This window comes from Tursiops truncatus, chromosome 5 (assembly GCF_011762595.2).
Source record: "Tursiops truncatus isolate mTurTru1 chromosome 5, mTurTru1.mat.Y, whole genome shotgun sequence".
In the NCBI taxonomy this organism is placed as follows: domain Eukaryota; kingdom Metazoa; phylum Chordata; class Mammalia; order Artiodactyla; family Delphinidae; genus Tursiops; species Tursiops truncatus.
The window spans coordinates 63669270-63680856 of NC_047038.1; the positions used below are offsets into that span (position 1 = coordinate 63669270).

Here is an 11587-nt window from a genome sequence, read left to right on the forward strand (position 1 = left end):
TGATAGTTAAGGAAGTGTTCCAGGTAAGAGAAGAGCAAATGCAAAAGCCCTGATGTTGGAGCATGCCTGGCCTATTTGAGGATCAGGAAAGAGGTCAGGATAGTTAGAAAATAATGAGCAAGGGGGAAAGTAACTGAAGATGAGGTCAAGGAGGTAAGGGAAGAGGCAAATCAGGTAGGGCTTAGTAGGCCACTGTAAGAACTGTGGCTCTGAGTGAAATAGGAAGACTAGGAGATTTTAAACAGAAGGGTGATATGCTCCAACTCACACTTTAAAAGAATTACTCTGGTTACTCTCTGTGAATACACTGTAAAGGAGCAAGAATTGAAACAGAGAATTGCACTGGTCTGGGTAAGGATAACAGTGGATTGGATCAGGCTATTAAGAGTGGAAATGGTGAGAATTGGCCAGGTTCTGGATGTATTTTGAAGGTAGTCAAACAGGATTGGATGTGGGTATGAGAGAAGAAAGATGATTCCAACATTTTGGCTTGGGTAACTAAAAGGGTGAGTGGCCATTTATCAGGTTGGGGAACAGGTTTTTGGAGATGAGTTGTTTGTTGTGCAAAGGTTAAGTCTGAGATGTCTCTTAGACACCCAATTAGAGATGTCAAGTAGGCTAACAAGATATGAACCTCAGGTTCAGAGGAGAGGTCTGGGGCTGAGACACAAATTTGGGAATCAAGAGCAAATGGATGTATTTAAAACAATAAAGCTGAAGGAGATCACTAAGAAAGCAAGCATAGAGAAGAGGGCTGAGCCCTGAGAAACCAGTATAAAAAAAAAAAAAAGACTAAACAGGAGCCAATGCTGTAAAAGATAACTAGAGGATGTGCAATCAAGGGAGGTTGTTTTTGCTTATTAAGATACCAAAGTTATAGCATATTTATATGGAAATGATCCAGTAGTGAGGGAAAATACATGAGAAAAGAGAAAGAACAATGGAGCGATGTCCTTGAGTAGAGAATAAACTTAGTGAATGTGTAAGTGGAGAAGTCAGCTTCCTCCAGGAGCATGAATAGGTCATCCATAGTAACAGGAGAGAAAGCAGAGTACCAGTGCAGATGCCAGTAGGTGGGTAGATGTGATTATAGGAGACTGAAGTTCTCCTGAGAGCTTTAGCTCAGCAGAAGTAGGGAGGAAGGTCATCACTTCAAAGCAAGGATGACAGAGTAGGGTCTATCAGTTTGAGGACAGAAAGGTGTGAAAAAGTTGAGGAGAGGGCTTCACTGGTGGCACAGTGTTTAAGAATCCGCCTGCCAATGCAGGAGAGACTGCACCTTCATGGTCCGGGAAGATCCCACATGCCGCGGACCAACTAAGCCCGTGTGCCACAACTACTGCGCCTGTGTTCTAGAGCCTGCGAGCCACAACTACTGAAGCCCGCGTGCCTAGAGCTCGTGCTCAAGAGAAGCCACCGCAATGAGCACAGGCACCACAACGAAGAGTAGCCCCCACTCACCACAACTAGAGAAAGCCCACGCGCAGCAAAGACCCAACACAGCCAAAAATAAAAATAAATATATTTATTTAAAAAAAGTTGAGGAGAGCTAGAGTAAAATGGCTGGTGAAACCAAGTGTAGTTATTGGGCAGCACAAAGGGCACATGTGAGATTTAAAATCAGGCCAAACAGGCAAGATTTTTCTACTTTTGACACTAGGAACAAAAGTAACAGTAAGTCCTTTGAGCTTCATGGCTCCAATTCTTAAATCTGCTTTTCCTCCAGGTGTTTTTATATTATTATAGATCAAAGTTTTACTTCAAATTTCTTTTTAAAGTTATAGCATTACACATATTTTCATCTTCTTAAGATCATAAAAGAATGTCAAAAAAACCTTTAATGAAAATCACATTTTATGGGCACGAGTTTCAGATTGTTTCAATGAAAACTAAATTCTTATTCAAAGACATTTTATAGTCCACTTATGATTAATAATGTTCATTTCTGATATTTTTCAGCATACTTGATTGATAAAATCAAAATCAAAGGCTATTATGTATTCAAACTGACTGAAGAAAAATCTAGACCCAGATTTGGATTCTTCACATCTGATTTCAAAGCTAAATCCTCAATCCAGTTTTACAACGAACTGATCAGCAACAATGGCTTCCTTTCTAAGAACAGTAGTCCTAGATGCAGTCAGACTCAAAGAAACACAGAGTGTATTGTCTGCTTACTTCTTGTACAGAAGAAACCACTGATATTCTTTGGATGTTGTTTCTTCTCCACCCTGGTTCTACTTTTATCAATTACCGTTTTTCATAAGCGAAAGAGAAGAAAATTTTGGAAAGCAAAGAACTTACAACACATACCATTAAAAAAAGGCCATGAGAGTTCTTAGCTAAGCTGATCCTACCATATTTCTGTCTGCATGATGGAAAAGTTTAAAAAATTCACTCCAGTTCCATACACTGGTAACTTACAGAAGATACACCTATACTGTAGAAAAACAAGTTTTGAGATATTAGTGATAGCCAAGGTAATGACAATAAATGTCTCCGCTATGTGGTTCAAATTTTCCCTTATGTGTTAACATCAGTGAATTCAGTTCTTGGATCTAAGGTAAAGGCTTCCCTAGAAGGTAAGGTATGAGGATTATCTGATACATTGTTTCATGGAGTTTGATGAGCTGTTTCCTATCATTATTCTACAGTTTTTTCCTAGGAATACCAATAGCTACTTATGATAAAAGAAATTGTTTTGAAAAAAGTGCAACTTTGTTAACTCCATGGCAGAGATTTAACTCTTAACACAGGATAGTCGGTGATAAATTCTGTCACTTCTAACAAGGTGCTTTCCCCTTTGGTGAGGGTGTTTCTCAAATGGAAAGAAAAAATAGGGTAAGTAGTGCTTGTGTATAGCCGGTTACAATATAGACTGTAGCACATCAATCCCTTAGTTTTTCTCAATAAAAATTAAATTAAGCACTCACAAAACATCTAATTTTGTGAGGTCTTTTTCCAAATGACTTTTAAAAAATAACATTTAATTTCCAAAACTCATCTTACGTTAAATATCAGATGACCAAGATTAAAAAGAGAGCTTCCCTGGTGGCGCAGTGGTTGAGAGGCCACCTGCCGATGCAGGGGACACGGGTTCGTGCCCCGGTCCGGGAAGATCCCACATGCCGCGGAGCGGCTGGGCCCGTGAGCCATGGCCGCTGAGCCTGCGCGTCCAGAGCCTGTGCTCCACAACGGGGGAGGCCACAACAGTTAGAGGCCCGCGTACCGCGCAAAAAAAACCCAGCTAGACCCAACTGCCTGTGATGACAGGGAAGTCACTCAACCTCACCGTACACGTACAGCAACTTCTTTAGACAAATTGACATTATTCTTCACTTGAATTTTCTGAGGTGACAAGATGTATCATACTTAGGAAAATTAAAACATTCTAAAAAGATGAAAAGTTTTAAATTATCAAGTTACCAAAGGACCATTTATCCCATAAGACTTGCTCTCTCCCCTGAAGTGCTTCACTGTTCTGACACATGCACACAGAGACCTGTAGACTGCAGCCATATCTGGACCTCTCAACTGTGTCTCTTTGGACACAATTCAGAACGTTGGTGGTCTGCATAAGTGGAAACTATTCTTACATTGCAACTTTTGAAACTAGGATTAAGCAAATTCTTAAACCTGAATTTGCAGTTTGACTTTCTTGAACTCTATGCTTAATATTCATTCACTGTATTCTCAATGTTGGAAGAAAACCTGAATCTAAACCCATTTATACACATTCTTTCTTTAAGTGAGTCAGTATTTAAATAACTAACCATTGTCTACTCTCCTTGAATTTTAACTTTAAGAGTCAAAGGAGGGACCTCCCTGGTGGTGCAGTGGTGAAGAATCCACCTGCTAATGCAGGGGACACAGGCTCAAGCCCTGGTCTGGGAAGATCCCACATGCTGCAGAGCAACTAAGCTCGTGTGCCACAATTACTGAGCCTGCCTTCTAAAGCCCTTGTGCCTAGAGCCTGTGCTCCGCAACAAAAGAAGCCACTGCAACGAGAAGCCCGAGCACCACAACAAAGAGTAGGCCCCGTCGCAACTAGAGGAAGCCCGCGCGTAACAAAAGACCCAATGCAGCCAAAAAATGAATTTTTAAAAAAGGAGCAAACACTCATTTAAAAAAAAATGAAGACTAAACGCAGCCCAAAATAAGTAAATATAAATAAATCTAAAAGAAAAGTCAAAGGAAAGCTCTTATTTCCTACATAACTGAGATACTAGTTGATAACAGCATTGTTTCAAAGATACAAATAACAATTGGTCAATTCAAACAAATGCAAAAGTGATGAGACATCAATTTGCTATCTCTGGCTGACCAAATTCAAATAGTAAAATTTGGCAGATGTGTTCTTCTATTCTCCTTGTTCCAACTGCACCCCTCCTTCAAACTTAGCAGATTTTAGGTTATGCAAGGAATTTTTTGTATTTTCTTTTTGAGAACCACTTAGTTATTGGCCTTGAGGCTATACACAAAAACTAGTCAATTATTTTAATTTTATGGTTATCAGTTGAGCAACTCATCAACTCTTTAACCTCTAACGTCCAAGGTTTTGAAAAAGAAATGCATATTCAGTCATAGGAATAACAAAGCTTTAGAATTAAGACTTTGCTTTTATGGTCTCTACTTTGTGTTTTGACTAAAGTATCTTGTATTCATTGTTTGTAACTCCACTCAACAGCATTATTTTATGTCTTTACATTTAGTGCTTAAGCTTGACTTGTGACCCCCTTTTTTAAACTTGTTGCCTTGCCATAAATTCTTGCAAATAGTAAAGTCCCTAACCCAATGCTTACCCTCTTCCCTTTTTTTTTGGCCACTTGGGAATTATTTTACTTTTTTTTTTGGCCACACCATATGGGAATTAGTTCCCTGACCAGGGATCAAACCCACTGCCCCCTGAAATGGAAGTGCAGTCTTAACCACTGGTTTAAGCCATCATCATACGAAAGTCCCTAGGTAAACATTAAAACTGGCTCATGATCAATTATATTTACTATTCAGGTTTTTCTTAAACTCATTTTAAAATCATAAAGGGTCAATTAGGAACTGTTGATAGCTTTTAACAGGGTAAGATCTTTAAATTTAAGCTTTTCTGAGACTTGGAAAAAAATCATCTTAAAATGTAGCTTGTGTTACTTTGTATATTGTTACACTGCTGTTGTATTCAATGTAACCTTTCACTAAAAAGTCTGATACATATGGAAATATCACAACTATGGTGTTTAAAGAGCCTCTGGAAAATGAGGTCAGTACTTTCTCGATGTAATTTATTCCAAATAAACCGGTTTATGCTGATTATTTATATTCAACTAACAATCTGGTCAGTTTTAAGAACTGTGGAATGTGAATGGGTTTGGTGTTGTAACTGGGTTGTGCCCCAACACTGCCTCCCCCATCCTCCCAAACCGTGTGCCAACTGGGTAACTTACTCCTGAGTATGTTTTCTGATTATACAACGTGGACTCCTACACCTCAAAACTGAAAAAACACACATGTGCTTATCCATAGTAAACAAAGAAAACGTGGAGGTATTCCCTGGGGAGAACTAGACTTTCATTTACCACACCCAAATTACTGAATGGAAATAACTCCTTAGCTACAACCAGACTGCAATAGTAATGCTGTGAAGGTCTCACACCACCCACTTCACTCTTGGAGAGCATCACACTTACTCCCACAGCTGCTACTACCGCCTATATGCTGACACTCTTCAACAGTAACACCTCTCTATCCCTCTGCAATGTTACCACTTGGAAATTACTTCCTCAACCCTCAAATTCTGTCAACACCTTCCAAAACATCTTTCTAGTCCCATTACTATTACTGAATCTGCATAACTTGAATATCCCTGGCAATCTGGGAACCATTCACTCAGCAAACAGCTAAATGCCAGACATTTTTCCAGGTTCTTTACTTGGAATATCCCAGTGTAGAAAAGATAGAAAAGACCACATCCTCATGAAGGTCAGACTCTAGCAGGAAAAAAGCATACAATCAATACATAACAAAGTAAACTATTAATATTACATTATAAATACAATGGACAACAAGTTTAGCAGGGCAAGGGTATGCTAGGATGGGCATAAGGAATGAGCACAATTAATTGGAGGGTCAACGTAGGCTTCACTGAAAACACTGGACTATAGACTTCAAGATAACCTGTCACTCCAAAGGGAAAGACAACTTGAAGGCTTTAAGGCAGTGGTATTGAGGAGCAGGAAGGTCAGCTCAGTCAGTGTGGTCAGAAAGGTTATGAGGGAGTTTGAAAAATGCATTCTGGCTACTACTGAGAACAGATGGGGGAGGGAGGAGCAAGGGTGGATCAGTTTAAAGGGTTTGGCTTCATCTTCTAATTGTGAAAAATTTCAAAACTTTATGCAAATAGGAATAGTATAATGAATCCCCATCATTCAGCTTCAACAAATATCAATGTATTGAAACCCTAGACCTAGAACCCCATCCAATGCCTACCCCAAACCTCATCTAAAATATTTCAAAGCCAAACTTGCATTTACAATTTCATCCATTTCTTAAATACTTAACCATTGTTATCAAACCAAAGATTATTAACTCAATGTAAAAATTAATTTCATTTATCTAAATGAAGATCTTTTAAGATCCTTATGCTCCAAATGGGTTTTATTTTTCCTTGCTTAGGCCCTGAACATACCTTACTTTGAAGGCACAGCCCACAGATTTTTCTAACAGACTAGACACACAGGATGTTAGAGAAATCAAACTTGAATGTTAAGTTTTGCCTGAGAAATCAGAAAGTTGGAGTTTCTATCAAAGAAGAGATTTAGAGGCAATCCTATTAAGATAGTCTAGTACAGTAGTGCATCTAAAGCATGACACATGGAATGAAGAGACTATGGAAGGGTTGTAATTTTTTTTTAGACATCAAGGACTAGGACAAAGGAGTAAACGGCTGGAATTACGCTAAAACAGAGAACCTTGGGCCACAGCAACCATGTTTATCATGAATATAAATTAACTCCATCTTCTAATTCTTACTAAGACTGTATTACTTCTCAGCTGCTTTTTCACACAAGGTTACTGCAACTCAGGCACTTGCCCTCACAAATATTCAAATTCGTGCCTCTGCGAAATTACACATACCTTCAGGACATCTCCCAAATTTCTTCATCCAATAATGAACAACCACAGTGTTGCCAGTCACTGTTACCCATATTCCTCTTGCCTGAAATACCCTTGCTATTCCTTCAAACCACTTCTCCCATTAAGTCTTACTAAAAAAAACCCTCCTATTCCTTCTGTTATTGTTCTTAGCACACTAGAATTTACTTAGCTGCTTACTGGCCAAATAGTTGGAAAGGGTAATCAATTTAAGAAAAAGTCTCAAGTCAAAAGAGCTTTTATTCATTTTTAAAATATCACATATGAGCCTGGCCTCTTGTGGTTTCTGTAACTGGATCACTGTAAAAAGAAATGAAAATGTCAGTAAATCTCCATCAATATCCTTGCCCAGAAAAGTTCTACTCTGAATCATCTAAAACATACTTTAAAATTATGACTTACTGGTTCATAGTAAAAATGTGTCAATTCTATCTCTTATTCTGCCAAATTTACTGTGTTCCAGAATGCAGGTCTCCATTTTCTACCTTTGCTACACCTCCAGTTTAAGTCTCTTAATCAATTAAGACCCCCAACTAAAGCAGTTAATAAAATTTATATGGACATTACAAGAACCTACCTCAGATCTTATTCATCAGCCTGCTGAACTGTTCCTTTTTCAGAAACATAGATACCATCCAAAAATTTTCTGATATCCTTGTTTTTTACTGTTGTGGCTTGCTGAATCAAAGCAGCTGTAAGAGTGAAAAAGATAAGGCAATTATTTTATCAGTCAAACCCAAATCATAAGCAAGTATTTTATTATATGCTATATACTCAAAACCCAAGTATCTTTGGGATAGTTTATTAGGGTCCCACAATTTAAAAAAACTCACCAATCTTTTTGTCTATCTCATTTCTCTCTCCTTTCCCGTAATATTTTTTATTTAGTTACTTATGTTTGATTGCTCTATTAGAGGTATAACAAATTAAACTTGAGTCCTTTTGTCCCTATTAATATCCAATGTACTTAAGAGTCTTTTCTTTTGTGCCTTCACATGTTTGTTTTTCTGTACACAGAGTTCCCAGATCTGTTTTTAACTGACTGACCAGTGCCTTTACAAAATCCTCACGGAACACTGTAAGTAAAATAAACGGATGAAAAAAAAAAGCTCACTAAAAGAACATATATCATGTATTCAACTACAAGATTTAGGTAAGATTTTATGGGCGTAATCAGGCACAGTAAACATACAAACCTGAATTTGACACAAGTTCAATGTCATTTCCTTCAAGAATCAACTCATCTTTCTGGGCTTGAGATACTGAACAAGCAACACCTAAAAAGGTAAGAGCATGTGCATAGTGTCAACATAAGATTTGTAGCATTATTTAAAATATTTAAATTAAGTAGCAATTTATTCCATTTAAAATTCCACACACCAAAAGAATTGTTTTGTAACAGAATCTGTATTATCTGGGCCAATCTTGTATTCCTGCTTGAATGAATCTGTCCCAGACTGATTACAGACTATGATTCAATTAAGGAATATGAGAAAAAGGTATCCAGCTAGTAGGATTTAGCTGTACAAAGATTTGTATCCAGTCTTACTTCTACTGTGTATTTGCTTTCCCTCAAAGCTCATTTTTCACCTCAGGGTTCTCATTAAGTACTGCTGACCATAGCAACTATCATGTAATATTTCTGTAGAGCCATTAATTGGTACAATCCCTTCTTCCCACCCCCACAATTCAACGGAATCAAAAAGCATCAAGAGCACTAAGTTTTAAAACTTTCTAATGCTTCAGTGTTAACTATGCATCAGACAAGAACTATTTTTAAAGCGCATTTCAATTTCAAGTCATTTAATCATGAGATGTTCCCAATTTTACAGATGAGTAAAATGAGCTACATAGAGGTAATCTGCCCAAGGTTGACACTGAGAGCTGAGACCTGAAACTAGGAAATCTAGGTATTAACCTCTTTTCAAATGGGTCTTTTTTTGGATTTCAGTTTGCAAAACCAATCACAGCTCCCATGGCCTGCAAACTACCCCAAATGTAAGCCTTGAGGAACCACAACTGGTATAAATATGATACAAAGCCATAATCAAACTGGATAATTCTGAAATAAATCTGGTCTTATTTATAGCTAACCCAAAATACCAGCCTTCACAAGTAGAAAGAAAATTTCTAAACCATACCTGGCCTCATCCGAACCCTGCGGATGTATTTTTCACCCAAAAAATTTCGGATTTCAACAAGAGAACCATTCTCCTGAATAACAACGTTGATGGGGAAGTGAGCATACACAGACCTCATCTTGTAACGGAAGCCCTAGGTTAAATAAACAAAATAAACAAACTATTAGCAATGCTGAGAAATTTGAAAGACAGGATTTCCAGTTTTTCTCTGAAAACCAAGGAGTTGCCCTTTTATAGGGAACATTTACATATTTGTCAAGGCTGTCTCCCTCCCTGCACCTAGAAAAGGATGACCAAATCTCTAGAAATTATCAATGGAGACTTTAGAGGAAAATTTCCTCCTTCCTGACAAAAGAAACTCAAACAGTTCTCACGCAGCACTCATTGTCAAGGTTTTGTAAAATGTATCACCTATACCAATCCTTACAACAATTTTACACAAAAACATGTGTTTCTGTGTCTCCTCACTGGACTGTGAAGCTCCTTAAGGAAGCATGTATTTTACCACCTGCTATGCCCACAGTAAACAATGCTAGTTTCCCATTAAAGGAGAAGCCCTTCATCTTGGACATCAAGCTAACATACTGAGTTACTAAGGTACGCCAGATTCCAAGAACTGATGACACCAAGACAGGCCCCCTGCCCTCAAGGAACCTAACCTGTTATGTTTTTAAGGAAATGGACAAGGAGCTCAGAAATTAGGTCCACCTTTTTCTATCCCTACAAGAGGTCCTGGTGGTGACAGGGATAAAACAAGAAACCAAAGCCTACCCTGTATGTTACATTTTTTATATATAAAAAAAAAATTCACCCCGAAGATGAGTCCTATTTTGTGTGGAAAAAACACCATCAGCATACTATTAAGACCATCTGGTCTTTACTCTTATTTATCACTCAATCTTTACTCACATCACTTAATCCTAAGACCCAGGAATGCCTATTAAACACATTTGCCAAGAACACTTTTTCCCACGTACTTAGTAAGTACACATAACTCACTAAGTTACATGCATAATCTATTCTCTGCAGGAGACATTTATGTTGCATACGTAAATCACAGCTGAAAAACCTCCCCTTCCAAAACAAAGTAGTCTGGTTAACCTGCTTACCAGTGTAACACCCTTGATCATGTTCTGTACATGACTACAGATAGTGCGAACAGTGGCCAGTTCCTTCCTATTCCCCCACCATTTGTCAACCCGGAGCTGTAACAGAACAAAAACTTTAGAAAATTCTTTCTGGTAGTAAGTAGGCTTGGAAAAAAGTCCATTTATTCACAGTAAGTACTCTAGATTCTAGTATTTGCCCAAATTAAAACACGATTTTCAAGGAAAAATTAAACCACAAAGCCCTCAATTAACATTTTTGTTACTGTACATTACAGGTACACTACTACTTCACAGAGGAATGAAAACCCAGAACACAAGTTTTGTAGAAGCTGCATCAAACTTCACTCCTGGAAAACTAAAATACCAGGTTTAAAAGATCTACTGCTGCATTCCTAGGATTCTTACAAAACAATCAGAAGAAAAATAAACTTAACTTGTAACAGCACTTGATACGAATGACAACTACTAGTATTGATCTTTTATAACCCACTCTGTTCAGAATCTCGTTTTCCAATTTCACTGAAGCAGCAACACCGAAACTAGTTACGCTTCTGGACATCAAATTTTAAGTTAAAACACTGAACCTCAATTCCATAATTTTAAAAGCAACCCAATTTGATGCTCTTAAATCACAACCTTCCAAACAAGCAACTGAAGTGTCAAAAAACAAAAACTCACCCTCTTCTTTTTCTTCCCAAGAAGACTGAGTTCTACATTTATGTGATTAAAGTCCCTCCGCAGGGTGCCTCTGGGGCCCTTCACAATAACTGTGCGTCCCTTCAGAGTAATGTCGACTAGGAGAGAACGTATTCGTGAGGTCTCGGAACAAGGTATAGAGCGTGTAGTAAAGATGTAAGAAAAATGCAAGCACCAAGTCTCGTACCATTTTCTGGAATGTCGACAGTCTGATTGCTGAGAATGGTCTTCATTCTGAAATACAAACACTTGGGGTAAGAAGGCCGCAGAGGACCTGTTTTCGACCAAACTACGATACACGGACCTCCACTCCTACCGGAGACCGCAGGCAAAAATCCCGGGAAGGATACGGGAGGACCAGCAGGGAGAGCGGCCCCCACTACGCTCTGGCCTGGAAGGAGCAGCTCCTCTGCGGGTGTTATAAGCCTAACGGGCCAACTCCCGCTCAACGCAACCCTGGGACTCCCATCAAGCCGGCGCCATCCCGGCAAGGTT

At 38.5% G+C, this 11587-nt stretch overlaps 2 protein-coding genes across 2 annotated transcripts in view; one reads left to right on the top strand and one right to left on the bottom strand.

Moving 5' to 3' along the window:
• KLB (klotho beta) overlaps positions 1 to 2366 on the top strand; it is a 34754-nt gene extending 32388 nt beyond the window's left edge. The window contains exon 5 of the mRNA XM_019928321.3: positions 1960 to 2366. Coding sequence (XP_019783880.3) covers positions 1960 to 2342 — 383 coding nt within the window. The 3' untranslated portion in view covers positions 2343 to 2366. The remainder of the gene's footprint in view (positions 1 to 1959) is intronic.
• A 5002-nt stretch (positions 2367 to 7368) lies between these two features.
• RPL9 (ribosomal protein L9) lies at positions 7369 to 11433 on the bottom strand. Its single transcript, XM_073805163.1, has 7 exons — positions 11280 to 11433; positions 11075 to 11190; positions 10397 to 10492; positions 9288 to 9420; positions 8343 to 8423; positions 7724 to 7838; positions 7369 to 7446 (listed from the first exon to the last, which is right to left on the bottom strand). The coding sequence occupies exons 1-6, from the start codon at positions 11323 to 11325 to the stop codon at positions 7732 to 7734; spliced, it is 579 nt and encodes a 192-aa protein (XP_073661264.1). The 5' UTR covers positions 11326 to 11433; the 3' UTR covers positions 7369 to 7446; positions 7724 to 7731.
• Between the last annotated feature and the right edge of the window lie 154 nt (positions 11434 to 11587).